Below are 26,883 nucleotides of genomic sequence, written 5' to 3'. Positions count from 1 at the left end.
AGGTTCTGTGGCCTGCGATGTGCAGGAGCTCAGACTAGATGATCATGATCATAGAATCAGAATCATAGAATATCAGGGTTGGAAGGGACCTCAGGAGGTCATCTAGTCCAACCCCCTGCTCAAAGCAGGACCAATCCCCAACTAAATCATCCCAGCCAGGGCTTTGTCAAGCCTGACCTTAAAAACCTCTAAGGAAGGAGATTCTACCACCTCCCTAGGTAACCCTTTCCTGTGCTTCACCACCCTCCTGGTGAAAAAGTTTTTCCTAATATCCAACCTAAACCTCCCCCACTGCAACTTGAGACCATTACTCCTTTTTCTGTCAAGGAGTAATGATGGTCCCTTCTGCCAATAGAGTCTGTGAGCCTAAATCTGTTGCCCTCCAGTACAGTGCTTGCTGTTTGGTTATAGAAGGTTTGCAAAGGAGTATTGGGTGGAGGATGTTTTTAATTGAGAAAAAAGAGCATGCAAGTGTTCATTTAAAAAATAAAACAACCTACATACCTATTGTGACAGGGTCAGGCCAGATGGCTACAGGAGAGTAATAGAAGGCAGATATATTAGCCCCAGGTTAAGTAGGTCCCTTTTCCCTGGGTAAGGTAACAGGGAAGGTTCCAGAACAATCAGAAACCTTCTGGAGACAATTAAGAGAGACAGGCTGATTAGAACACCTGCAGCCAATCAAGAAGCTGTTAGAATCAATTAAGGCAGGCTAATCCGGGCATCTGGGTTTAAAAAGGAGCTCACTTCAGTTTGTGGTGCGTGTGTGAGGATCTGGGAGCAAGAGGCACTAGGAGCTGAGAGTGAGAACACGGACTGTTGGAGGACTGAGGAGTACAAGCATTATCAGACACCAGGAGGAAGGTCCTATGGTAAGAATAAAGAAGGTGTTGGGAGGAGGCCATGGGGAAGTAGCCCAGGGAGTTGTAGCTGTCGCCCAGCTGTTCCAGGAGGCACTCTAGACAGCTGCATTCCACAGGGCCTTGGGCTGGAACCCGGAATAGAGGGCAGGCCCGGGTTCCCCCCAAACCTCCCAACTCCTGGTCAGACACAGAAGGAGTCGAACTGGACTGTGGGTTCAAAAAAACGGACAGGCTGAGGGCTGCCGTGAAGCTCCAAGGCTAGCAAATCCGCCAATAAGCACAAGACCCACCAAGGTAGAGGAGGAACTTTGTCACACTATGTAATATACCTATCTATATCTATCACTTTCTGTATGGAATATGTGTGTATTTTATATATATATATATATATATGTTTATATGGATTTTGTAATTTGGTGCTTTCCAGACTTCATGGTGTCTCTTTTTTATTAGAAAATTTAAAAACTGACCGTTAAAGCAAATGTGCAGTTTTAGAGCAGTAAAATATATACCACAAAATTAGGCTCTTAACACAAGTCTCCTATCCTCCACTGCATTTTTCAGAGATATTGGATCAACTCAATTCTTATGAATTCAGGAGATGATCAGTCTAAGTATTCTCCTGGAGATCTCAGAGTAGAAGGATATTTTAGACCATTTTTCTTGGTCAAACCAAGTGATAATTAGCTGATAAAAAGTATTCCACAGGTTGCAAATACTCCTTTTCAGATGACATAGCTCGAAAAATATTTGTCTATTATTTGCTTGAATTGCTCTGGAGGAAGCAGCAGTAGTTTTAGATATATCAGTTTGAGTTTATGCCTCATTGTAGTCACTGGAACATAAGGAGTGGGGAGCTTGCTAATGCTATCGTGCATTTTTATTTATGTTTGCAGCAGAATCTCTCTCAAGGTTTTATCAGGCTTAGGTAGAGACATGAAAGAAGAAAAGATATGGTGACAGGAGAATAGAGGTTATACTGTACAGTATTTCAGTAACCTTGAGCTGCAACGTTTTCAGCGTTTGTGTTGGGCTTTGATTTTTTTCACCCTCGTTTCTGTAATCTAACTGTGTCTCAAAAAGTGGTTGTCGTCGCTGCTTACCATGCCAGGAGATGTTATTCTGTATCTTTGTATTCCTTCCAATATTCTTGTCTGGACCTGAGGGTCAGGATCCTGGATGAAGATAGGCAGGAGTAGTGGCAGGAGCCGAAGCCAGGGGTCAGAGCTGGTGTCGGAGTGAAGCTGAGGGACAAAGCCAGAGTCTGAGTCGGGAGTCAAGCCGAAGGACAGAACTGGAGGCGGGAACAAGAATTGGGCCAGGAGTCAATACCAGGGATCAGGATCCGTGCTGGGGCTCCGGGGATCGATGGAAGTCAGGATCTAAGTCAGAGGAGAGGTCAATTCCAGGAGTTCAAAGACAGAGAAGCAGGACAGACGTGGCAGCTACGTAGGAATCCACATTGTTGCCTGGACATATCTTTTTGCCTTAGGTATTTATATGGCCCTCATTACCATAATATTTGAACACCTCACAATCTTTAATGCATTTATCCTCAGACACCCCTGTGAGGTTTTGCAGGGCTATTACCCCATTTTACAAACGGGAAACCGAGGCACAGCGAGATGAAGTGATTTGCCAAAGGTCACACAGGGAGTCTGTGGCAGAGTGGAGAATTTAACATGGTTACTAGGCTGGTGACCTAACCACTGGATCGTCCTCTATACAGCGGGCTATGGCTTTGATTCACAGTCAACCCCTCAGAGGCAGAATCTGCCACCGTTACTCCCACTGAGTAGAACTTCATTCCTCATTGAGTCTCACATGGCAGACATTCACGGAGGAGGACAGCTTAGGGTTCCCTATATCCTCCCCCACACTGTATAGCTTGGCACGCACCAAAAAGACACAATCTAGTGCTGATTTGGGTATCTCCCAAGGGCTCATAAACTCTCACACTCTGAACAGTGGAAGGAGAAACAAACTGGCCCTAACTAAATTCACATGTTGTGCTGTAAACAGTTCCCCTCTCTCACATACCCCTTCCCCCACCCCGAAATAAAACAAATTATGATAATCTAAAAAATGTTGTATCTAAGAGATGCTTCAGTAAAAGAACATTGAAAAGTAACTTTGATATACATTAATTACCAATTTCGTTCTACAACACATTGAACATTATAACATTTATAAACAAAGGATAATCATAAAGCATTATTCTAACTGTTAATTAGCTCTATTTATTCTCCAGATTAGTTTTTAAATATGCCCTCTAGATGCCACTTGATACTAATTACCAGAGTTACATTATTATCTCTATACAAAAGCATTTTTAATTAAATCTAAAGCAATTTAAATTAGTGAGAGTTTTTACAGAAATTAAACTGTGGTCAGATTCTTAATTTAGCCTTTTAAAACAACATCAGATGGCATGCTGGAATCAGTTCTCCCAAAGGCCTTGACATCTTTTTGGACGTTAGATTTCAGAGTTTGTTTTCAGGAAAGCTTGCCAACAAATTCTGGTAATTAATATTTATGGTGGGAAGTGAATTGATGTTTTTCTTTTACTGAATATTGGTGGAAATCCAGATGAATTGTGATGATCTTAAAACAAGACAATATGGAGAGTGCTTACACATTGTACTGGCTGTTTTGGTCTCTGGTTTTGAATTGTAGAGGAAGCACCAATATAGACATGTGGGAGTCAGGTTGAGGTGCAGTGGGACGTAGTCACTGTACACAAGTGCCATATTTGGTGGTTCTCGTGGTATGACAAAGATCACTAATGAGGCATCTAAGAGTTTCCTTTGATTTCAGTGGGCTTTGCATAAGGCCCCTATTGTATAAAACATACGAATTCCAGGGCAGAGATTGTCCCCAAGTGAAAGGAGTCCCAAACTTGACGACCATAATATAAATGGTTACTATTGCTATTACTAAACACTGGGTTAAACCCTCTCCCCATGGCACAGGCCAGCTAAAGCGGCTGTGCTTTCCTGAGGTTATGGTGGGACGGAATCCTGCCCCCTCAATCTCCCAGGCTCATGACTGCAGTAGCTCTTCTGCAGGGGAGTTTGACCCAAGTCTCATTCTGCCCACATTACATCCCTACACACCAGAATGTCAGAGCCCTCTTGGAGCTGAGCTGACCCCTTTCATTGTCTCCTCTCCTGTAGCCATGTCTGTGTAGCAAAACTGCTCTGGTTCTACTGAGCTCACATCCTTCTGTGGCCCTAAGTGGGGGATCCATGGTAAATTCCATGTGGACCATGAAATGGAGCACCAATATACAGAATTTGGGGGTGTTGCTAACCACACTTGCTTTCTGGACCATTCTCTGTTTTGGAATCATTGTTCTTCCGAGCAGTTTTTCCTGCTGATTTGATTTCACTAATGTGTCTAGTAACCCAGGTGGAGTCTCAGGTGCTGAAATGTAATTGCTAATTTATTAATAGGTCTGTAGTCATTTGTTCCAAAGGCACATTTCTACTTCGTTATTTACAGGAGAAAGGTATTAACACCATAAAGATTTTAGTTAATAAAGCACTACAAATGGAAAGCAACATAACCTGGTATGCCTGTGGCTAAAGAACTCTCTACATAATGGCCTCACAGAATGATCACTTTAAACCAAAGGTTTGGTTTTGGTTTAATCTGTTTTGAATTTGCAGTCTTGTGTTCACAAGTATTAGACTGCCACTACACAAGAGAGGATGAAAAGGGAATTTGTATTGCCCCCAGCGCTTTCCAGGTTGGTCAGGAGGGGGATACGGTTTAACATGAATGTGATGAACTAATATCTCTGTGTAAACCATCCCAGCTGTCTCAACGGCTTTGCGTCCTCAAACATTTTCAGTAGGTCTTGTGTTGCCGTAGTCTGGGAGGAACAAAGGAGGTGCTACAAAGGAGGTCCAAGCCTGATAGAGAACAAATAAGCCTCCTGATTCTTTTAGTGTTGCATTTTTAGTAAATTCTTGGCATACCCTTTACATACTGGGCTAGTTGAGATTTGTACAGCAGAATGAGTATAATAGTACAGCTGAGTTTTTATGAATACTAGCCACAACGTTATTTGCTTGTCAGTTACTTTTATTGCAAAGGTAAATGATAAACTCAGGACCTTTCACGTGGAGATGGAAAAAGATGGGGAATCTTATGCAGTACATTTTTTATCTTACAGTAATTTTTTATCATATACACTTCTCTGAGGGATGTTTGTTTCTGTCTAAAATGTTCAGGTCAAGACCTCTGCTTAACCTTTGCAGTGGTAATTGTGCTTTCAGAATGGCTTTTGGCTGGAGTCTGCATGGCAGTATGAGCAGTAGCCCTAGTTTCCCACCTTTGGAGGCAAAGCTGTCAAGTCTGGTACGAGTCAAAATGAAATGGACCGTGTGCTCTCACCATTATATCCCCTGAAATGCTGTGTGTGTGGACAAATAGCAATCTTGAATCCCAGTGCTGAAATAGAGAGGATTGTGCGGTGTGTATTCCTGAGGTGAAACATCCCGGCCACAGTTCCAGTAGCTAGCTCTTCCGAAAGAGGGAGGACATCACTGGAGAGGGTTAAAATGTCTTGCCAGTGGTGACAGTTGTCCTTTGCGAACCATCTAAAAGATGATTGTGTCTGATTAAAATAAGGCACTGTGCTGTAGATGGTGGAAGACCACTTCTTTAGGAGGCCGCTGTGAGCCTGCAACACTCATTCTCAGTTTCTGTCCAGTTCTGACTGAGCTCTTGAGGACGTTAGTAGTATTGATAATGTAACCTGGGAGTGAGAGCCACGTTCTGCCATCAGTGCAATGAAGAATGGACAAAGAGAAAAATTAAGTTACTGATGAAACATTATGACAAGTGCTAACAGATTTTAGCCTTGGCAGCACTAAGGCTGGAAATAGTATTCATTTCCTTTATTCGTCAGGCAAAGCTGTGTGACTGCAGTCTTATCAAACCTCTAATGTGTTTTCTTTGCATCACTAGGGTGCAAAAAAATCACATTTAACAAAGGAAAAAGGGATGCGATGAGAAATCAATACACTGTCCACCAGTAACTAAAGGCATGAGAAAGGGTGATCCATTTGCACCGTTTGGCTATGAACTGCAGTTGAACTGAGAGGAAATGAAGTTTCTTCCTCACTTTCAAATCCTGTGCGCCTGTAGACAGATTAAGGACCAAATCCTGAAGTCTTGATGTTTGCTCAGACAAACTGTGAGTGACACTCAGGAATTTTGCCTGGGTAAGCACTGAATACAAACCGAGGGCCCAGTCATGCTGTGAGATCCATGCATGAAGAGGACCCTCAGCCACTTTTGCAACAGCGTTCCTTGATGCTACAGGGACTCTTCAAGGGATGGGGTGGGCCGCAGGAAGAAGGTACATACTCTCCCCTGTACCTAGTGGAGCGCACAGTGCAAAGGTAATGTAGTCAGGCCAGCTTTCATATCATTGGTCCCCTTTTCTGCAGTGAGGATCCTCCTTTAGCGGTGTGCCCTAGGGGCTGCTTTTGGCTGCAGAAGTCCTGAGAGGGTGCACTGAGTGGGACTGCTGAGAGCACAGACCCCCGGGCCTCCTGCTGCTGATATCCTGATGTCCCTGGGGAGCTCAGGGCATCATTGGCTTTGTGACTGGGAAAGGGGTGAGGAAGCAAATCCTGCCTTTCAATACAATGTCTGGAATCGCTCACAGCCGTCTCCCCTTTCTCTCCTTCCCATGGGTTTTCCCAGGGAGGCGCAATCTGGCCAGGGCTAAGGACTTTAGGACTTCATAGTTTGAACAGAAGTAGTAAGAAATATATTTAATGTTTTTGACCCTCGGTGGGCATCTTTGTCCTTCAACCCTAAGGCTGGAGCTGAACACAGCAAGGAAACAGCTGCCTTAAGCCAGTATGTTAAAACAAAATCCCTGGGCCCAAGAGACTTTCCCATAGAAAGGGCAGTCTGGTATAACTTACTGATATGTAAATTACATTGTTTTTATTGGCACTATCTGTTTTATTGGTGCCAGATATAAGAAAATTGGTTTGTCTGATTTGCAGAGAAAATCTGAGTTATCAGGCCCATGAGATTTATGGCATTTTTTTTCCTTTAAAGGGAATTAATACAGACAATAATTGTTTGGTACCAAGGTAATCATCCTGGATTTTGGCTTCTTTAATGATTTTGTGGACTTTCAAAATATTTCATTTTATGTTTTTATTAAAAATAAACACAATTGTCAACAGTACGGTCATAAATATAAAGGGAAGGGTAACCACCTTTCTGTATACAGAACTATAAAATCCCTCCTGGCCAGAGGCAAAACCCCTTCACCTGTAAAGGGTTAAGAAGCTAAGATAACCTCTCTGGCACCTGACCAAAATGACCAATGAGGAGACAAGATACTTTCAAAGCTGGAGGGGGGGAACAAAGGGTCTGTCTGTGTGATGCTTTTGCTGGGAACAGGTCAGGAATGCTCTTCAGAACTTCTGTTAAGTTAGTAAGTAATCTAGCTAGAAATGTGTTAGATTTCCTTTTGTTTAAATGGCTGGTAAATAAGCTGTGCTGAATGGAATGTATATTCCTGTTTTTGTGTCTTTTTGTAACTTAAGGTTTTGCCTAGAGGGAGTCTCTATGTTTTGAATCTGATTACCCTGTAAGGTATTTACCATCCTGATTTTACAGAGGTGATTCTTTTACTTTTTCTTTAATTAAAATTCTTCTTTTAAGATCCTGATTGCTTTTTCATTGTTCTTAAGATCCACGGGTTTGGGTCTGTGTTCACCTATGCAAATTGGTGAGGATTTTTATCAAGCCTTCCCCAGGAAAGGGGGTGTAGGGCTTGGGGGGATATTTTTTGGGGAAGACGTCTCCAAGTGGGCTCTTTCCCTGTTCTTTGTTTAACACGCTTGGTGGTGGCATCATAGGGTTCAAGGACAAGGCAAAGTTTGTACCTTGAGGAAGTTTTTAACCTAACCTGGTAAGAATAAGCTTTGGAGGTTTTTCATGCAGGTCCCCACATATGTACCCTAGAGTTCAGAGTGGGGAAGGAACCTTGACAAGTACCAATAATTAAAGATGGTGAGAAAGCAAAGGTAACAAAGCAGAGTTGAAGCAATATTGGTTATGGCAAAACAATGGCTAGTCTGCGAAAGAAAGAAAGGAAGGAAGGAAGATTTATTACTTTTTTCCACTACCCTCGCTGAATCTAGCCATTTTATATTGGTGAGGCACGGAATGGAACTTCTATTGATTTCAGATTTGATGAGATTACACGGGGAGCAATCACTATTACTGTGTTCACCCATTTAAGAACATAGATTAAGGATGAATAAGGCTTTTAAAGTAGCTCTGAATTAAAAGAAGCAGGCACAGATCATTACTGACTATATTGTATTGAATTTACTTTCCTCGGATCTGTTGGCACTGCCGTTAACTTTCTAAAGAGTCTAGCATATTGACCTGCTGGGACCCACAGAGGAGAACCTAGTTACATGGTATTTTAATGAGTGAGTTGCTGAATGCACCCTGATCGATAATAGTGACCACAGAAGCTTTTTGAAAATCACAACAGTGTACATTTTCCTCTGACTATCTGAAAAAAATTAATTTCAGATTACATGAAACTACAGGGAGTTTTTTAAAGAGAAGTTCATACAAGCTTAAAGTAATTAAGAATCTCTTCATAGAACAATTTGACTCCTATTTTATTGTAAAGCAGTGATTTACAGTACTAAAAATGTTCCATGGATGTAGGGTTATTAATAGAAGAGCAAATGGAACAAGAAAGAAATGTTGACCACGAAAAAGAAAAGGGTGGAAAATAACTTGGAAATGTACCCTGGTTCTTTTTATCTGGGCTGTGACCTTGTTTCTCTTTATACATGTGCAGTTTGCCCCTACCAATTGAACTGTAGTCACAACTTTGAGTTCTCATGGCCAAGATTTTCAAAACTGGCCTAAAGTTTCAGCCTCACTGCAAATAATTGGCCTAATTTTCAAAAGTGCTAAGCACCCAGCTCCTCCCACTGGCTTTTCAAAGCTAGGCTACTTTTCAAGATGTCTAAGGGCTAGTTGACACTAGAATTGCCGAAGTGGTGCAGCTGCAGCATGGCTACTGCAGACGCTCTATGCTGATGGGAGAGAGCTCTCCTGTCGGCGTGATGAATCCACCTTTTCGAGAGGCAGTAGCTATGTGAGGAGCAAAAGCTCTCCCACTGACATAGTGCTGTCCACACTGGCACTTAGGTCGGTGTAACTTACGTCACTCAGGGGGCTGCCTTTTTCAAACCATGGAGCAACATACGTTACATCAATGTAAGTGCTAGTGTGTACAAGCCCTAAGTGTGGATGTAGAGGTCCAACTTTAGTCATTCAGTTTTGAAAATCTTAGCCTGTCTGCTGGTGAGCTGATTGCCAGGAAGCACTGTCAGCAGAATAATCCACCCGTTGCCTACCAGTGCAACATCTTCAGTTGTCCTTCTCTGCACATGCAAATTAATAAAGGTGGAAATCTGGTTTCACTGGTTTTGTATGGAGGAAGGAAATGCATGAGCATTGACACTCACCTGATAAATGTGCCAACGGCCAACTCTGAAAGGAAGGATCAGGGATAAAGCCTTCTTTTACCGTCGACTGGGATACAATATGAGATGTCACACAGCATGGTGCTGAGCAACGAAGAAGCAGCCCCATTGTGTGCAAGAGGCAGGATTCATGTCATGGGGCAGGTCATCTGCCAGAGCCTCAGCCTGTTGGGTCACGTGCTGCTTTCACTTCTGAAGTGTAAGAGCAAAGTCTGGGTCCACAGCCCCCCTCTAGCGGTGGGAGAAAGGGCCCGCTCTTTGACTCCACCGGCAACAGATGAAGCTGTTCAGAAAGGATGGAAACTGGCAGTGGTACTTAATTCTCAAATGGAGTTGAAGGGACCTGGAAGCCCGATTTAAACTCAAGCAGCTGCCTCTTGAAAGCGCGCTGTTGAGATTATTCTCACCCCATCCTTTTTTGCCTACCTGTGGTGGAGTGAAGGTATAGAGAAACCCAGTGCAGCAGCGGATGTAACAAGCCAACAGAGCTGGTATCAGGAGGTCGGCCCTTGCTACAGAGTGGGAATAAGTCAGTGAACCCACAGAATACAGTCTCAAACAAAAGAAAAAATATGTGAAGTTGAACAGCAATCATTCCCTTAACATAAAAGTCTTGCTTCTTGCTAATGCAGTAGCTCAACACATGCAAAATATTTTGCCAGGTTTTACCCCACCAATTTATGCCAGTTCAGAGAAAAAACAACTCTTGGGTGGATCTTCACGGTCCTTCAAAACACTTCAGATAGATCCTGTCACATGCTGTATAAGCACCTGATTGATTGTGTGGAATTAAGTTATTGGACAGAAAACCAGCTAATGGAAACACATTGATGAAATCATTTTTGAGGGATATTACATGGAATTTAAAATAAAGCTGAAATGGGTATATAGATTTTTCACTCAAACTGTTTATGAACATTTATCGCTGGTAAATTACAGTGTCGAAAGAGAGAATTGGTAGGCATGGGTTTTAATAGAAGTCTTTATGAAATAATAAGAATACAATAATTTATTATCTAGGGACATACAGTACGTATGGATACAAATTATATGATATTTGTCTGCTTAACTGTATCTGGCTGTTTGTAGACAAATGAGGCTGTGCTAAGTTAGATAGTCTTATAAGGTGAAAAAATACTTCCAATACTTTAAAATGAAACAGCATTTGATATTATAAATCTTTCACAGTGGATATGAACTGTTTTAATAACATCAACCAGGAGACAAAAATAATTTAGTAATAAATTTCACTTAACTTTGCTTTTGCTTTATGTTCAATAAAAGTGGAGGAAGACAGAGATACCTCTAACTGGGGAGAGTGGTGATGGATACATGTGAAAATGTTCAGATTGTACATTTACCACATTTGCCAAAGATCTGCTTTCCTCAACTAAAGCAAAATGAAAACAAGAACTGAGAGGTTTGCAAAGCTGATGTTATTGAATTCTAGCAACAGAATTCCAAAGTAGCTAACAGGCCAGAGTTTTACAGGAATCCCAGTCTGGTTAAATACCTTACAGATGGTAAATACTTTACAAATATACCCCCTAAAGTTGTAGTGTTATTAGTATACGTTGCAGGAGTGAGTAATGGGAAAGAATACTCTCACAATAGGAAGACACAAAATGTATGGAATAGAAGTGCAATAAGTGTTTTGTTTTTTCTTTTCAATTTGTAACCAAATGCCGGTCAAATATTCATAACTGAGGTTATGAATAAGGAACAACAAAAAGGGCAACAAAAATGATTAGGGGTCTAGAACACATGAGTTATGAGGAGAGGCTGAGGGAGCTGGGATTGTTTAGCCTGCAGAAGAGAAGAATGAGGGGGGATTTGTTAGCTGCTTTCAACTACCTGAAGGGGGGTTCCAAAGAGGATGGCTCTAGACTGTTCTCAGTGGTAGCAGATGACAGAACGAGGAGTAATGGTCTCAAGTTGCAGTGGGGGAGGTTTAGATTGGATATTAGGAAAAACTTTTTCACTAAGAGGGTGGTGAAACACTGGAATGCGTTACCTAGGGAGGTGGTAGAATCTCCTTCCTTAGAGGTTTTTAAGGTCAGGCTTGACAAAGCCCTGGCTGGGATGATTTAACTGGGAATTGGTCCTGCTTCGAGCAGGGGGTTGGACTAGATGACCTTCTGGGGTCCCTTCCAACCCTGATATTCTATGATTCTATGATTCTATGAACAGAAGCAAAGGGAAACGAACTGGTTGTGGCTGGGCATAAACTTCTGAATACTACCCACATTTTGCCCCATTGTTCTGGGCCATCTCTATTCTCAGGTTATTGACTTTCCAGCATAGCCTGTCTATGGCCCAGTCTAGAGTAGCAGGAACTGCCAGAGTTCTAGGGAGAGTGCATATCTCATAGGACTGGTTATGAGATACAGGATTTTCCACCTTTACTGTAAATCCTCTATTTCCAACTCGCTTGGGTCAGGAATTAACCCCAATTTGCAACTGTGTGAGACCTGGCCAGTGACCTGTGTGATGTGAGTTGATTCGCTCATTCCAGTTCCCACTGCATATGTGTCTGTATCACTACTGAGGAAAAGTAGGGCTTAAGGTATCAAGCAATGAATATCAGAGAAGGAAGACAAGGAGATGGCTGATTTTCTGAAAGGAAGTCTGGCTCCAGTATAGTAGATGTTCTTAGTTGGAGCCTTTCCAAAATCTCCATGGATTAGAAACTTCATTGGTTGTGTTTCAAAAATTGCTTCCTCATCCCAAATTAAATAACGAATTCCTGGTAAACTCCAGGCCATTATAACTCCAGGCCCAAATCATCACTGGCCATTTACATGTCTCCATTACTTTGACTAGTGTAGTTTACTTATTATTTAAAAAAAAAAACTAATGAGAATTATAATTGTAAACAACAGATTTCAGAGTAGTAGCCGTGTTAGTCTGTATCCGCAAAAAGAAAAGGAGGACTTGTAGCACCTTAGAGACTAACACATTTATTTAGCTCACAAAAGCCTATGCTCAAATAAATTTGTTAGTCTCTAAGGTGCCACAAGTCCTCCTTTTCTTTTAACTGTAAACAACAGTCACAGTGTGAGCATAAACCCAATAATACAAGTGGAAAATGACCAGGAATATTTTATGTGCACCACTGCCAAGCCCCCAAATATGCCCACTCACTCGCCCCACCCCAAAAATCCTCATTTTATTATTCAGTTATGTGCAGGCTTCTGTTTTTGCCACGTTTCATTGCGAAGTTACTTACTAGTACCATTGTGTGGGATAAACTGAAACTGACATTATTTGGAAAGGTTTCAGAGTAACAACTGTGTTAGTCTGTATTCGCAAAAAGAAAAGGAGGACTTGTGGCACCTTAGAGACTAACCAATTTATTTGAGCCTAAGCTTTCATGAGCTACAGCTCACTTCATCGGATGCATACTGTGGAAACTGCAGAAGACATTATATACACAGAGACCATGAAACAATACCTCCTTCCACCCCACTCTCCTGCTGGTAATAGCTTATCTAAAGTGATCACCCTCCTTACGATGTGTATGATAATCAAGTTGGGCCATTTCCAGCACAAATCCAGGTTTTCTCACCCTCTGCCCCCCACACACACAAACTCACTCTCCTGCTGGTAATAGCCCATCCAAAGTGACCACTCTCCTTACAATGTGTATGATAATCAAGGTGGGCCATTTCCAGCACAAATCCAGGTTTTCTCACCCCCCCTTTTTTCAAAAAACCACACGCACAAACTCATTCTCCTGCTGGTAATAGCTTATCCAAAGTGACCACTCTCCTTACAATGTGTATGAAAATCAAGGTGGAGGACAAATCAGATAATAGTAACCTTCAGGGTTCTCGAGTTACAGATACTTTTGACAACTTGTAGCAATAAAGGCTTATAGTTAAGTCAAGAGCTATATATCTTATATTGGGCCACGAGATCAATTTTAATTCTCAGTGCTTCAAACTTTAGACTACTCTTTATCATCTCTGAGTTTACAGTGTTTTAAAAAGCATGAGTTTGGTTTTGTAGTGTTAATATTAGAAAACTTGTTTTAATTCTCACTTTTCCTTAACATAGTGAGTGGGATACACTGGTGTAAACCAAATGTAAGTCTATTGAAGCCAGTGGAATTTTTCCACTATAAGCAGGTTTCAATGCGAGGCGTATCATGTTGTTGTTTTTTCTGGGGAGAAAGCAGAGGGTGGTAACCCTGAGGTTTTTCTTTTAGTGCTGGTCTCTGTAGTCTTCACTGTGGGTGCACGTGTACTTCTTCAGCAGCTGTGTACGTTGGTCCACACCTGTGCCCTCTTGCCTCCTGGTGCTTTGACCGACCGCCTCTTCAGGTCCTCTCTACCACTGGGACAGAACACTCCCACTCTGTAGCCTTCGAGCTTGCTCTATCTTTAACTTGTGAATATTGCAAATAGTTTTTATTATCATACTCCTCTTTTAGATAATTAGTAGATTTATATCTAGTTAGCAGAGAATGCTCCCACCTGCCTTTTATTGCTCCAGTATTCAGAATACTCCTGCCCAAGATCCCAGGCTTCAAGCCTGGCCTTGTCTGCCCTCAGGTCTTCCTGGTAAGCAGTCCACACTAGAGCTTCCTGTACTGTCTCAAAATGGATTTCCAACCGCATCCTCCTCTGCTATAAGACGACAGGAGCCCCTCCTTCCCAAACTGTCAGAGTTCCTTATGCCTTCGGTTCACAGCACAAGGAGGTGGAGGCATGGACCAATGGATACTGCTATTGAAAAATTTCCAGTCCCAGGCATGCAGAGCACACGCACACCCACAGTGAATACCCATAGGGCCCATGTATTTTGAAGAGTTCCAGTTACTATGAGGTAAGTAACCTTACTTTTCTTTTTCATCTCAAAAAATACATACATATTGTTGTTCAAAGAATTTCCTACTGATAGTTTATGAAGTGCACATAGGAATAGTCAGTAAGTATGTAGCGTATATTGAATCAATTAAAAACCAGCTAACTGATGGATCTCACAATGTAATGGAAAGGGGTTGGTTTCTAGTCATGGCCCCTAGGGATCTGTTCATGGCACAGTGCTATTCGATATCTTTTATCATTCATCTGGAAGAAAATATGAAATCATTGCTGGTAAAGTTTGCAAGATGCCATTAAAACTGGTGATGAATAGTGGTAAGGTAAACAGGATAGTTACGCAAAGTTATCTGGATTTCTTGCTAGGCTGAATTCGTTTCAACATGTGTGTTAATACAATCAAATACAAGGTCATAGATCTAGAAACAAAGAATGGAGGTCACACTTATAGGATAGGGGATTGTAGGTTGGAAAGCAGTGACTCTGAAAAGGTCTTAGGCCCAGATTTTTAAAGGTATTTAGGCATTGCAGCGCTCGGCCTTCCAACACCTAGCTGATTTAAGAGCCTAAATCTCATTTTCCTAAGGGATTTAGGCACTTATGGATTTTGGCTCGTAAGTGTGTACATCCCTTTTTAAAATCCCACAATGCCTAAATACCTTTAAAAATCAGGGCCTTGGAGATCATGATTGATAACCAACTGCACATAAACTCCCAATGCAATGCTATGGGTAAAGGGGACAATGTGATTCTTGGATGTATAAGCAGGGGAATATTGAGTAGGAGAAGGGAGATGGTATTACCTCCATAAAGCATTGGTGGCACCATTACTGAAATCTGTGTCTAGTTCTGGTGTTTTCACTTCAGAAGGATGTTGTAAACTGGAGAGGGATCAGAAAAGAGCATGAATGATTTGAGGTCTGGTAAACAGACCTCAGTGAAAGATTTAGGAAGCTCAATCTATTTAGCTTATCAAAGAGAAGATTAAGAGGTGACTTGATCCCAGTCTATAAGTACCTGCAAAAGGAGAATATTTCTGATAGAGGGCTTTTTAATCTAGCAAACCAAGACACAAGACGGAAATTGAAGCTCGATAAATGCAGACTTGAAATAGAGTGCAAATTTTTAACAGTGGAGGTATATCTCCATCATTAAGTACTTAAACCAAGACTCTGTCTTCCTAAAAGATGCGCTGTAGTTCAACCACAAAATATTGACTTGATGTAGAGATTACTAGATGAAATTATATGGTCTGTATTATACAGGAGGTCATATTCATTTATCATAAGGGTCCCTTCTGGTCTTTATATTTATAAATCTGTGACTCATAGTTCGTACTTGCCATCTGGAGATCTGAAAAAGGTAAGTAAACCATTATCATCCCCAGTGTACAGATGGGAATTGTGAAAGAGAGAGAGAGAGCAAATGACTTGTGCAAGGTCACACAACAAAATCACTGGCAGAGCTAGAATTAGACCCCAGGTCTCTTGCCTTCTTGTCCTGCAGTTTATTCACTGGACAGCACCACCTCCCTATTCAGCATGCAAGTCACTGCGAACCTTTTGAGGTGGCTCTACTAACCCGGGATTTTGTTCTCTCCTTTAAGTCCATCGCAGCAAGAAAACATAAATCATTTCAGGATATGCATCTGTATTAGCTAATGAAGTGTGCACCTGTACTAGAGACATTTATGCATAACAAGGGGTCAAATTTTCCAAACTGGCTGTCTGAATCTTTTTCATCCTCAGAACAGAAGGAATTGCATTGTGCAGAGTGCACCCAGGTCCTGGGTGCAAACGAGACAGCCAGCTTTGGAAATTCAGCTCAGCATTCTGAACCTGACTACTTGTGAGGATGGAGTGGGGGCATGCAGGGGTCAGATAACCTGTAAATTGTGCCAAGTGTGATTTGAGAATCACTCCCCTGCTTGCAGTTTGTAACATCTACATCTTGTGTTCTGTTTTGTTATTTCAGGAGCAGAAGGCACAGTGTTCCCTAAATCTATAGAAACTCCCAGTGTCAGGGCAGACCCCTTCAAGGAACTAAGGTAAACTTTGGAATATGGTTTAAATATAACTCAGTGGCGCCGTGTTGGAATTCTGCATACTGAGTGGCGGCATTTCTATCCCTGCACAAGCAGTTGAGAAATTCCCTTTGGAATGCACTGAGCCGAGGTTACAGGCGCTAACATCGCGGAGCAAACGCCATGGAATAGAAGAAAGGCAATAACACTTTAAAGCAAATCTGTATGACTGAGTCAAAAGAAAATATGGGTCACGAGAGCTTCCTTTCTCCTCTGCAACACCCTCCACTTAGCCAGTCTTTAAAAAGGAAAATAGAAATATTTCCTTGGCTATAGCCACTGAAGGTACTGGAGGCCACATTCAATCAGAGAGAGTGACTGCAGGCAAAAGGATGATGCACTCGTAGAATTTTCTCCCTTACAGAGATGTGAACCCCTTCTCTGACTGGAAACTGCGACTAGCTGTACGCGCAGGCCACTACCACTGACAGTCACAGAAATACCACCCACAGAAAGCAACACTTAAGGGGAATAAATAGCACAGCTCTAGAGAATCAGCTTTGCCCTCATCGAATGCAGGACTTTATTTATTTCATCACGATAATTCCTAGCTCTTATGTAGCACTTTTCTTCACTACATCTCAAAGCACCTCATAATCTTTAATGTATTTATCCTCACAACACCCCTGAAAAGCAAGGCAAGTATCTCCACTTCACAGATCAGGAATGAAGGCACCAAGAGGCCGAGTGACTTGCCCCCGGTCACACAAGCAGTCAGTGGCAGAGAAGGGACTTGAACCAAGGTCTCCTAAGTTCTAGGCTAGTGTCCTACCCACTGGACCAGCCTTCCTACATACTCTAACAATGGGCAAACTTCAAGGTTTGATGTGCAGATTCAATCTGGATGAGCAGCCTCTGGAAGGGAGAGATTTGGGTGTGGGGACTGGTTCTTGGTGGAACAAACTAACTCTTCCAACAGTATCTGGTTAGTTTTGGTGAACATGGGGATGCAGCTGGAAAGGGGTACTTGGCCAACACTAAGAATACAGAAGGCAACAAACACACCACTTCGCAGTCTGGCTTTCATTCTGTTTCAGTCACTGAGGTTTTAGGTGCACTGGGAGAGCTTTGCCCCACCGCTTGTCAGCTAGATCCCCGCCCTTTGTCATATCTGGAGAAAACCTCTAGGTCTGTTATTGACTAGGTGTTATTAATGCCTCCACCAAGAGGATACAAAGTCAGCCAACTGATAATGAACCCCTGCTCAGGAAGAAGGTCTCTAGAGATAGAGATAACCTTGTCACTTAATCTTTGGTCTCTAACCTTCCTTTCTCAGGAAAGGTTACTGAGGAAGTGTTAGGACAGCTGCAGCCTGGTTTCATTTGGTGGCATTGCACCAACGTGGGATTGGTGTCTGTTGTTAACTCTCTCCATCCTGATGTTGGAAGTAGTAGTTAGGCCCAGCTAGATCACCATGGATGCTAAAGAGCATCTTAGTTTCCTTCCCTTTAGTATCTTACTACCTTTTACTGTCTCTCAGGAATGTCTCTAGTTCTTCCATTTAACACACCAGCAGCCCGCTTGTTAGATCAAAAAATACAACAGGGGTTTGGTTCAGTTCATTATGAACGTTCACCACGTTGCCACCTGCTCTGATGTAAAACCCGCTTCCTCCCCCTCAATATATTACTGTTTTTCTTAAAAGCTTTGGGTCAACCCAGAGTGTGGCAACTTCAGCAAGTGTAGGTGCAGGGTCTCCAGGGGCAGAAAGGGAGTGATGATGTGGGAGCACAAAGCAGATGCTGCCTCCCTTCTAGTGAGCTCTGCAGGCAGCCTGCATAGACAAGATGTGGGTGGCATTAGCAGGAAAAGGAGCAGCTGGACGGAAGATGCACTGGTACAGCACATCCCTGCCGCAGCCTTCATAGGAAGGATCATGACCTTGGGTATATTTTTCAAAAGCACCTATGTCCCATTTCCAAAAGTGGCCTAAGTACTTAAGAGCCTAACTTGCATTAGGCTCTCTGTAACTGGGACTTGGGCTTCTAAATCACTTAGGGGCTTTTGAAAATCATATCCGTTTTCAGAAATTAAAGCTGTTCTACACGATCGTAACCCCCAAGGGAGGAGACACTATGGCACCACTTCTGTACAATGTTCCGGACAGGCTCAGGACAGCAGCATGTACGCGTCCCTAGCCAGGAAAGGGGATTCGGTCTCCACAGTACATGAGTCTCTTGAAGCATAGGGCAGCTCAAGCTTCTTATGTGAAATGTTTTCTTCTGGGGGCAAAATATGGTTCCAAGAAAAAGTAACCTTAGCCTTGGGGCCGGGGGGGCACTTTCTAGTGTCTTCCTATTGTTGGTAGCAATGCTGTACCTCCTCAAAATTACATAACCTGCCCCTTTAGAGTAATCCAAAGATTCTTGGCTACTGTGAAGTGGGACTGGATGAGCTGTTAATCTTGATTTGCTCTGCATATCTGGGAGATCAGCATGTTATAAACACCTATGCTAGGTAGCTGGCTAGATCACTGGATAAAGGGATGCTAATTGTTACTGCAAAATGACTGTGAAAACCCTGTCACATTATACAGTGATAAAAGAGCAGACTTTTTTTCCCCTTTAAGTTTCAAGAAAAACAACAACCCAGTTTTCAATTAGCTCGTCTGGTGTCCACAATTGGAGAGGGCTCAGAGAAGAGCCACGAAAATTATGAAAGGTTTAGAAAAACCTACTGTTGACAGATGTTTGGCTGCATGTGTGTGTTCTTTAAGCGTGCTGTCCCAGCTCTGCGCAGATAGCAGAGACAGCAGACTCCAATTGAACTGTCCAATAAATCCACTGACTCAGTTTTTAGCTAAGGCACCCAGCCAGGTTTATTGTCAACGAGGCATGGTCCTAGTATCCCGCAGACTCTACAGGACCGCTAACACATGTACCCATTACAATGGACCAGCTCAGTGAATGGCGGAACTTTCCATTCCCCCCCCCAAGGCCAGACAAAAACACTCCCTCTGAGATATCTTTTTATACACCAATACAAAGAAGTTACGTATTGCCCCTGGGGTATCTGGGTGCCATCCTTTGACATATCTGGGTGCCACCCTTTGCCTTGTCCCTGTTGGTTCGGTCAAAATATCTCTATCCATCATGCTGTCATCCTGACCCTATCTTTAGGATGGGTCAGCATGTTCCTGTTCCCTTTCTGGGATGGGTTGGTATCGTGGTATGCTGGTACCACCCTTCTGGAATGTGTTTGCGTGTATTCTTGTGACTAACACTCCTTAGGAATGTGTGTTTCTGCAATATCAGCCCTGTTCTTGTAAGATTCTTTGAGCAGGGCCTGCCTCTTGCTCATAACCTGACTTTGCTTTATATCAGCAAAGCTTTGCCCACTACTTTAGTGCAGGTCCCAGGTCTCTGATACAAGGTCTTATGTCTCAGGCTCTCTTTCTTTTACCCATACCTTCTAGAGATAAGCTAAATAGACTGAGCTCCTTGAGCCTAACAAAGAGAAGATTGAGGGGTGACTTGATTACAGAGTGTAAGTACCTACATGGGGAACAAATAGTTAATAACAGGCTCTTCAATCTAGCAGAGAAAGGCATAACACGATCCAATGGCAGGAAGATGAAACTAGACAAATTCAGGCTGGAAATATGGCGTAAACATTTAACGATGAGAGTAATTAGCCATTGGAACAACTTACCAAGGGTGTTGGTGGATTCTCCATCACTGACCATTTTCAAATCAAGATTGGATGTTTTTTCTAAAAGCTCAGCTCTAGGAAGTATTTTGGGGCAGGTCTCTGGCCTGTGTTCTACAGGAGGTCAGACTAGATTATCACAATGGTTCCTTCTGGCCTTGGAATCCATGACTCTGTTGGCCTATCTTCTTGTATCCAGGTGCCATGTGCTTTGTTCACTCCTCACAGACCAAATGACTAAAACTCACTGTCTAGTACATCATTTTGCTATTTCTGATTTTATATCGATTTCACTACTTCTCCTGTAGGAGACTTCAAAATAAGGTGACAGCTACTGTCATTACCAAAAAGAGAGGACACCACCTGCTCTTGTCACCACTGGGGAGTCAGACCATCTGTATTTCTTCATCCTCTGCTTCAAATACAAAGTGATTTCTCTCCTTAAAAATAGCCAACACCCCCTCATGTCTGTCTCCCTCACTCCCTCTTTCCTTCGTTTTCCCTACCCATCCCCCAAGCTACCTTTATTAGTGTCTGTCTGTCTGTCTCTCTCAGAATGATATGTTCCAGATGATTACATAAGCATCATTTTCAGCAGATTTTCTGCCTTCTTCTTCCTGCTGAAAAGTCTTGGTTCATACAGGCTTTTTCACTTATTAGTCACTGGGTGCTTTACAAGTGCATGGTCACCTTTCCAGAGATCAGACAATATAACTGTTCTTTGTTGATCAACATTAGCTTCTGCTTGGTCATCTTCTTTTAGTCTCATCTTCCGATGTCTTTGGCCTGGGATGGCTTAGATGGAGAGAAATTGTTTCATAGCCTCCCTCTGAAACATCAGCCACATGGGTGTGGCATTTGTCATTTCATGTGAGGGAGATCCATAAGGTCACAAGAATTGGTGTCATAGATACATCTGAGAGACATTGCTATTTTTTATCTATTTGCACGGGTTGCCATGAATCTCTCCCGTGCTGCAAAAAGGCTTATGCTCCATGAGCCAACAAAAATCGTTATCAGTTTTGATTTTGTTGAGAATGCCAAAGATCATGAATGCTTTGTGTAATGCAGTGATGATTGTTGTTAATGCTACATATTCTGCTAAATGGTATCTTAAGGACTCATCAATAATGACTAACAGGTAGAGCTGGTTGAAAACGGTAGAAAACCTTTAAAATATTTTTATCTCAAACCTTAAAGTTTTGAAAGTTTTCAACCTTCTTTACCCTCAATTATGTTTGCAAAAAAAGTATATCAAAAGTTTAAATATTTAAATTTTTCTGACCAAGCATACTAAAAAGTATCAGCCAGTCCATCATAACACATAATAGTGAGGTATTCAGAAATTAATTTGGACAATTCAAGCACTTGTAATGATGCACGTAAGCTTGTTTGTGATACAAGTTGATGTTCTTGATACATATTGATGGGATCACTTACTGGGTGATATGACGGGGAGTCCTGTTTGTTGAGCCGGGCCGCCCCCATTGGCCCAGCACGTGGTTGGTGCACCCCGTCACCCAGTTGTCGGGATTCCCTGTTCGATCAGGTAATTGCAGTACGGTGGGCTCCAGACCTCTGGTGGGGCCAAGCAAACAAACAGTCAGTAGCCCCTGAATCTCTGGGCTGGGGCTGACAATGACAGTTGGAGTTCTGGCTTTCTGGGTAGGATGGAACAATGGTCACACTGTCGCCCCTGGGCGGGGTTGGGCAAACAAATAGTCTATGGCCCCCACTCCTCCTGCCTGGGGCTGGCAGTAGCAACTCAGGTTCTGGCCAAACGAGGGGGCCAGAACAACAATCAGTCTGTAGCCCCTGGACAGGGCAGAACAAACAAACAGTCTGTGGGCCCTGGGCTGGGACTGAGAACAAACAGCAGCCATGCCTAGCAGTCCGTGGGGTGTGGTAGGGGGAACCCGGCCCCTCCCGCTCCATCGGGTTCCGTGCCAGGGCCCTATGAAGCTGGGGACTTCCCCCCGAGGGTTTAGGCATCTGCTTCCAGTACGTCCCCAGGGTCACTTCCTACCACAAACTGCACCCCAGGCACCTCCTCAGCTGGCGGTGGCTTGGCGTCCCTGTCAGTCTGCGCAGTCGGCGAGTTGCCCACAGCGTAGTCCAGATCCGCAGGCTCTGGCGCTTGGAGTGTCACCGGCCCCTCTGGAGGAGCGTGTAGTACACGTCCTTCCTCCTCCGCAGCCTGCCCCGACTGAACTGGGGTGCCTCCTTTTATCCGGCTCTTCCAGCTGGAGCATGCACAGCAGGGGAAACGGGGCGTGGCCTGCTGAGCCCACAGTGACTGGTCCGCCCCCTTTGGCCCAGTGCGGGGTTGGTACACCCCGTCACAGGTGGTTACCGGAAACACCTTTCTCTGCGGAGCTGTTTTCTTTTAAACCATTCCCAAATGACTGACATTTGCTCCAGTAATGATCCTCTTCTGGAGAGCTACGACTATCACCTCACTTTCCTTTAGTTTTTGTCTCATTGCCTGAAGACGTATATATCCTGAAATGGTCATTCGAAGTTGCCTGGAAATCGTAAGTTCAGAAGTCTCAGCGGAGGAACGTGCCATTCATTTACTCTTAGGGCTTGTCTACACTTACAGTGCTGTAGCACTGAAAGTGAACTGGCGGACCTGCACCACTGCACCGCTTAGTGAAGACGCTGTCTATGCTGACGGGAGAGCTTGTCCCCTTGGCTTCGGCATTTCATCTCTCTGAGAAGCGGTAGCTGTGTCGTCAGGAGACGCCTGTCTACAGCGCTGTCTGTGCCGGGGGTGGAGTCTGTAGAACTATGTTATAAGCCACACCCCGAGTGACCTATTTATACTGACATAAATTGGTAGTGTAGCCCGAGCCTGAGGAGCGTAGGAATGAGGAAGACTTTTGGAAGAAATGAGGGGGGAAGGAGACAACAGAAAATGGATAAACCCAAATGGGAAGAGACTCGATAGGGCGCTGTTTGGCTTGCAGTCCTGATGTCATGAATTAAGTACTGCGATTGCCATTTCTTAGCATACATGTACCCCCTCCCCAGTAGAAACCAAATTTGTTTTGGGACCCTTCACAGATGATCACCTCCAAAATACATGTCTTGTAGCAACCTACAACCTCTGTCTATGCCTCACCCCTCAAAAGTGCTGTTTACCACATCCTTGCATTGCAGTATGAGTTCCTCGTATACTGGGTTGAATTTAATTATCAACCATTAATGATACTAAGAGCAAAGTGGGTCTTGTCTTAGAACAAAACCACACCAAAATACCATAGTTTAATTAGCCATGTTGATTCCACACACATTTTTAAGTTGCATAACATGAAAACTTTCTGCTAGACAAAGACGTGTGAGTTTAAGGTACTTCAGTGCTAAGAGCAAAGTAAGAAAAAAAAATCATACAGCTTGAAATCCTCTCCATGTAGTGGCCAGTACAAGGACTTAAATGGGACTTAACAGTTGCATAAGCCTTCTGGTGGTCCCCTGCCCAGGGCTGAATTTCATCCACAACTGCTATAGCATAAAAACATCCAGCACAAGCCAACCAAACCTAGGTGACTGTTCTTTCTTTAATATGCAAACACAGTTAAGGGAAAATTAATCCCTTGGTGTCTGAAGAGGTAATTTTAATCAAAGTTAATTATGAACCCCTAAAAATACCAAATGGCAGATGAAATGCGCTTACAGTATGATTTTATTAGTACAATTCTCCTGTACCGTGTAAAGTACTAAGCTATCTAAATAGTCCAAGTGAGACCTATTGTGCCAAAGAGCAATTTAAATACATTGTTCAGCTAATGTGGCAATATTCATTTTGTAAAATAATTATTCTCAATGAATTAAGGGCTCTTTTCATCTGTGTTTCACTAGGCAGCATAGGTATTTTCAATAAATGGGAACACAAATAATATCTCAGTCTAGAATCCATTACATTCATAAAGATTAACAGGTCAAAAACGAGAGGAAATGTGAATAAGAAATGGTGCTGAATGGTGAAATAATTGATGGGAAATGGAAGCACTTCATTAGGGTGTAATACCAAGCCATAGTTTAGAAGTGTGCAGTAAACACATGATGCTAGATCTTCAGCTCATGTCAATGGTGATTGACACCAGGTATGAGTCTGGTTCCTGCAGATGTTAATACTTTTAACACAAAGGGCCAGCTTCCGTTCTCAGTTACACTAGGCAACCCTGATGATGGTAGTGGAATTGCAGCAATTTAACTGACAGCAGAATTTGGACCTATGAGAGAATTTTACTTCTGTCATCATAGCCTATGTTGGAGCCCTATTCCCCTGTCACTTACACTGCCATAAATCAGCCATGAACGCTCCTGAAGTCATTGATGATCCACTGGTGCCAAACTGGTCTAAAGGCAGAGGAGAATCAAGCCCCTGGTTTGTAAAGTGCAAGACCAATCAAATGATGAATTTCTTTGGATTTCTCCGTTACCTAGTCGTGTATATCAATACCATAGTTTAGTGTATAGTTCATAAGTTTTTTACCCATTCCAGTGCACTCTCCAGGCTCAAGGGACAAGTTGTTATCGCAGGGGCAACAAGGCTGTCTAAACTGCATGTAATGTGAGCTGTTTTCTCAGTTCTATACAGTAAGTCATTGTTAAGAACTGGGACTTCTCCAGCCTTTCAACACATTAGCCTAATATAAGGCTAGCATGAGAAAGGTATCACCTCCAGATCCATCAAAGGCATTGATTTTACCTTTTAGGCCACGGAGTTTAAAAACAATCTAGGACATTACATTATATTAGTTGATGTGAGGAAAGATGTGCCATTACGCTTACGTCTAAGACTGTACCCTCAGAGGGTCACTGTATATTTCTGTGCCCGTTCCAGCGAGGGTGAGGCCGGCTTTTGTGAGCACCTTGTACCTTTTCTCAAACCTCTGCACTGGCTAGCCATTTTCTTTGGTATTGTTGGTTATAATCTTCAAAGCTGTTCTGCCTTTTGCCCCTTGCACAACAGAAAGAAACCACGTGGGCACAGCTGGGTTCCAGATACTCATGTTTTCTAAATAGACAAAATCATGTCAGGCCGTGCTGCACGCACTCTGGTGTCTGGAAGCTTCTAGACCCTAGAACACAGGGCGCACCACTACAGGGCTCTCAAACTGTATAAAGGGATGCTAACCTAGTCTTAGGCCCAGTTATCGAGGAGACCACATCTCTCTTAATAGTCACCTCATGATAGCTTAGATTAGCTGAGATGCGCGTGCAGTTGGACTGCGCTTTCCAGGACCAGCATGCAGTGAGGTTTCTCAGTGGAAGTGCCTTGCCTTGAACTCACTCCTGGTAGCTCTCCAAAGCCAACTGTCAGTGTGCTGTGGGATACGGTCCAAAGTCCAGAGATGTCAACAGGCTCTGTATCAGGTCCACTGCACGTCTTCAGTCAGGCTTTCGAATAGGAAAGTGATCTAGTTGCTGAGGTATTTGTGTCTCTCTTAACCTACTCCCATTGCATGGGAAAGCATTGTTCCCTTCAGCAGATAGCTGTAGGGAATCCTGTCCTGGCTGGCAGTCACCTACATCCCCACTCTCCCTCTTAGGACTGGCCACGGCAGGATTTAGCCCATGAATGAGTTTTCTTCTCTATTTTTAGCAGTGGGAAAACGTAACTGGGTCAAATTCTCCCATGGTGTAAACCAGTGATGCACCACTGAAGTCAATGGAGCTTATCTAAGAAACTGGCCCCACCGTGTTTAAATCAGAGCACTGGCCTCGTTCGCACCGATATGAATAAAGTCTACACACAAAAGGTCAGATCCTCCTGTAAGAACTTTCAAGAGCATCTATAAATAGCGAAAGCAGGCACTGCAGGAAGAGGCGTTTGGAGCAAATGTGTCTCAAGTATGTTTCTGAGATAAAATGTGATAAGCTCTAACGAGAAAAATAAAGTGACTCGACCTTACAAGAGCTTGAGTGCATCATTCTAGATGGATTGTGAGTAGGATAGCCCCGGCACCTCTAAGCATAAAATCTCATTGGGACTGTGCAGATGCAATTGCTCAGCTGATAGGCCTCTGCACAAAGACATGGGTTCAAAATGCAAAGCATACTCGCAGTATCTATCTGGGATACTGGCTTCCATCACATAATGAGGGTATTAGCGCTTTGTAATGCTGACTCAGGTCACATGACTGGGGTCCGGAAATAATGCAGAAGTGTTTCTTGCCAGCTGTCCTTTGACTCATGTTTTTATGCCACTTACTATATGATGCAGCCCTTCTGTGCTACCTCACTCGAGTAAGCCAGCATTGAATTTTCTGGAAGATGTGCTTTAGTTAAACATAAGTTACTGGGCTCAAAGCAAGGGTAAGTGGGTGAAATGCTAAAGCATGTGTTATACCGGAAGTCAGGTGAGATGATCCAATGGTCCCTTCTGCCCTTAAAATCTTGTACCCCTTATCAGTCCAGTGGAAGGGTGATCTTCCAGTATCATACAGCCAAATTGGTGGCTCTTACACCACATTCCCTTCTTGAAGCTAAGTAGCAGGGGAAAAGCAGACATGGTCAGGATACCCCTGGGCTGTGTTTTAGCCACACCAAATCAAGGACCTTATAATCTTAAAGTTAAAGATATTTAATCAATAGTCAAAGATTTTGACCCATTGCAGAGGACTTCCCTCATGTTCAGTACTTTTCTACTTTGCTCTCTTATTTTGTTTTGTTTACCGCTAAACCCTAGTAGACATGACATGATTTCTTACCAGTGTAATTTATATGAGACCAACTTAGGTTAGAGGTTAGTGACCTGGCAATTCATTGGTCAAGAATTCTGTTTATTAGGGCACAAGTTTAAAAGATTTGTTGCTTTTTGCCACTGTAATTTTACTTCACTGCTCACCCCTTCAGCTGTGGAGCCCTGAGTTCTTCTTCGAGTGATTGCTCATGTG

The 26,883-nt window shown here is 43.1% G+C and overlaps 1 protein-coding gene across 9 annotated transcripts in view; it reads left to right on the top strand.

Moving 5' to 3' along the window:
- The window catches only part of SGCD (sarcoglycan delta), a 611,494-nt gene that overhangs the window by 529,145 nt on the left and 55,466 nt on the right, over nucleotides 1–26,883 (top strand). For all 9 annotated transcript variants that reach the window (XM_073355247.1, XM_073355246.1, XM_073355243.1 and 6 more), the window contains one exon: nucleotides 16,222–16,294. In XM_073355247.1, the coding sequence (XP_073211348.1) occupies nucleotides 16,222–16,294 (73 nt within the window). The remainder of the gene's footprint in view (nucleotides 1–16,221; nucleotides 16,295–26,883) is intronic.

This window comes from Lepidochelys kempii, chromosome 8, assembly GCF_965140265.1.
Source record: "Lepidochelys kempii isolate rLepKem1 chromosome 8, rLepKem1.hap2, whole genome shotgun sequence".
NCBI lineage: Eukaryota > Metazoa > Chordata > Testudines > Cheloniidae > Lepidochelys > Lepidochelys kempii.
Note: the sequence above shows the minus strand (reverse complement) of the source record. Positions and strands in the feature narration are given on the sequence as shown.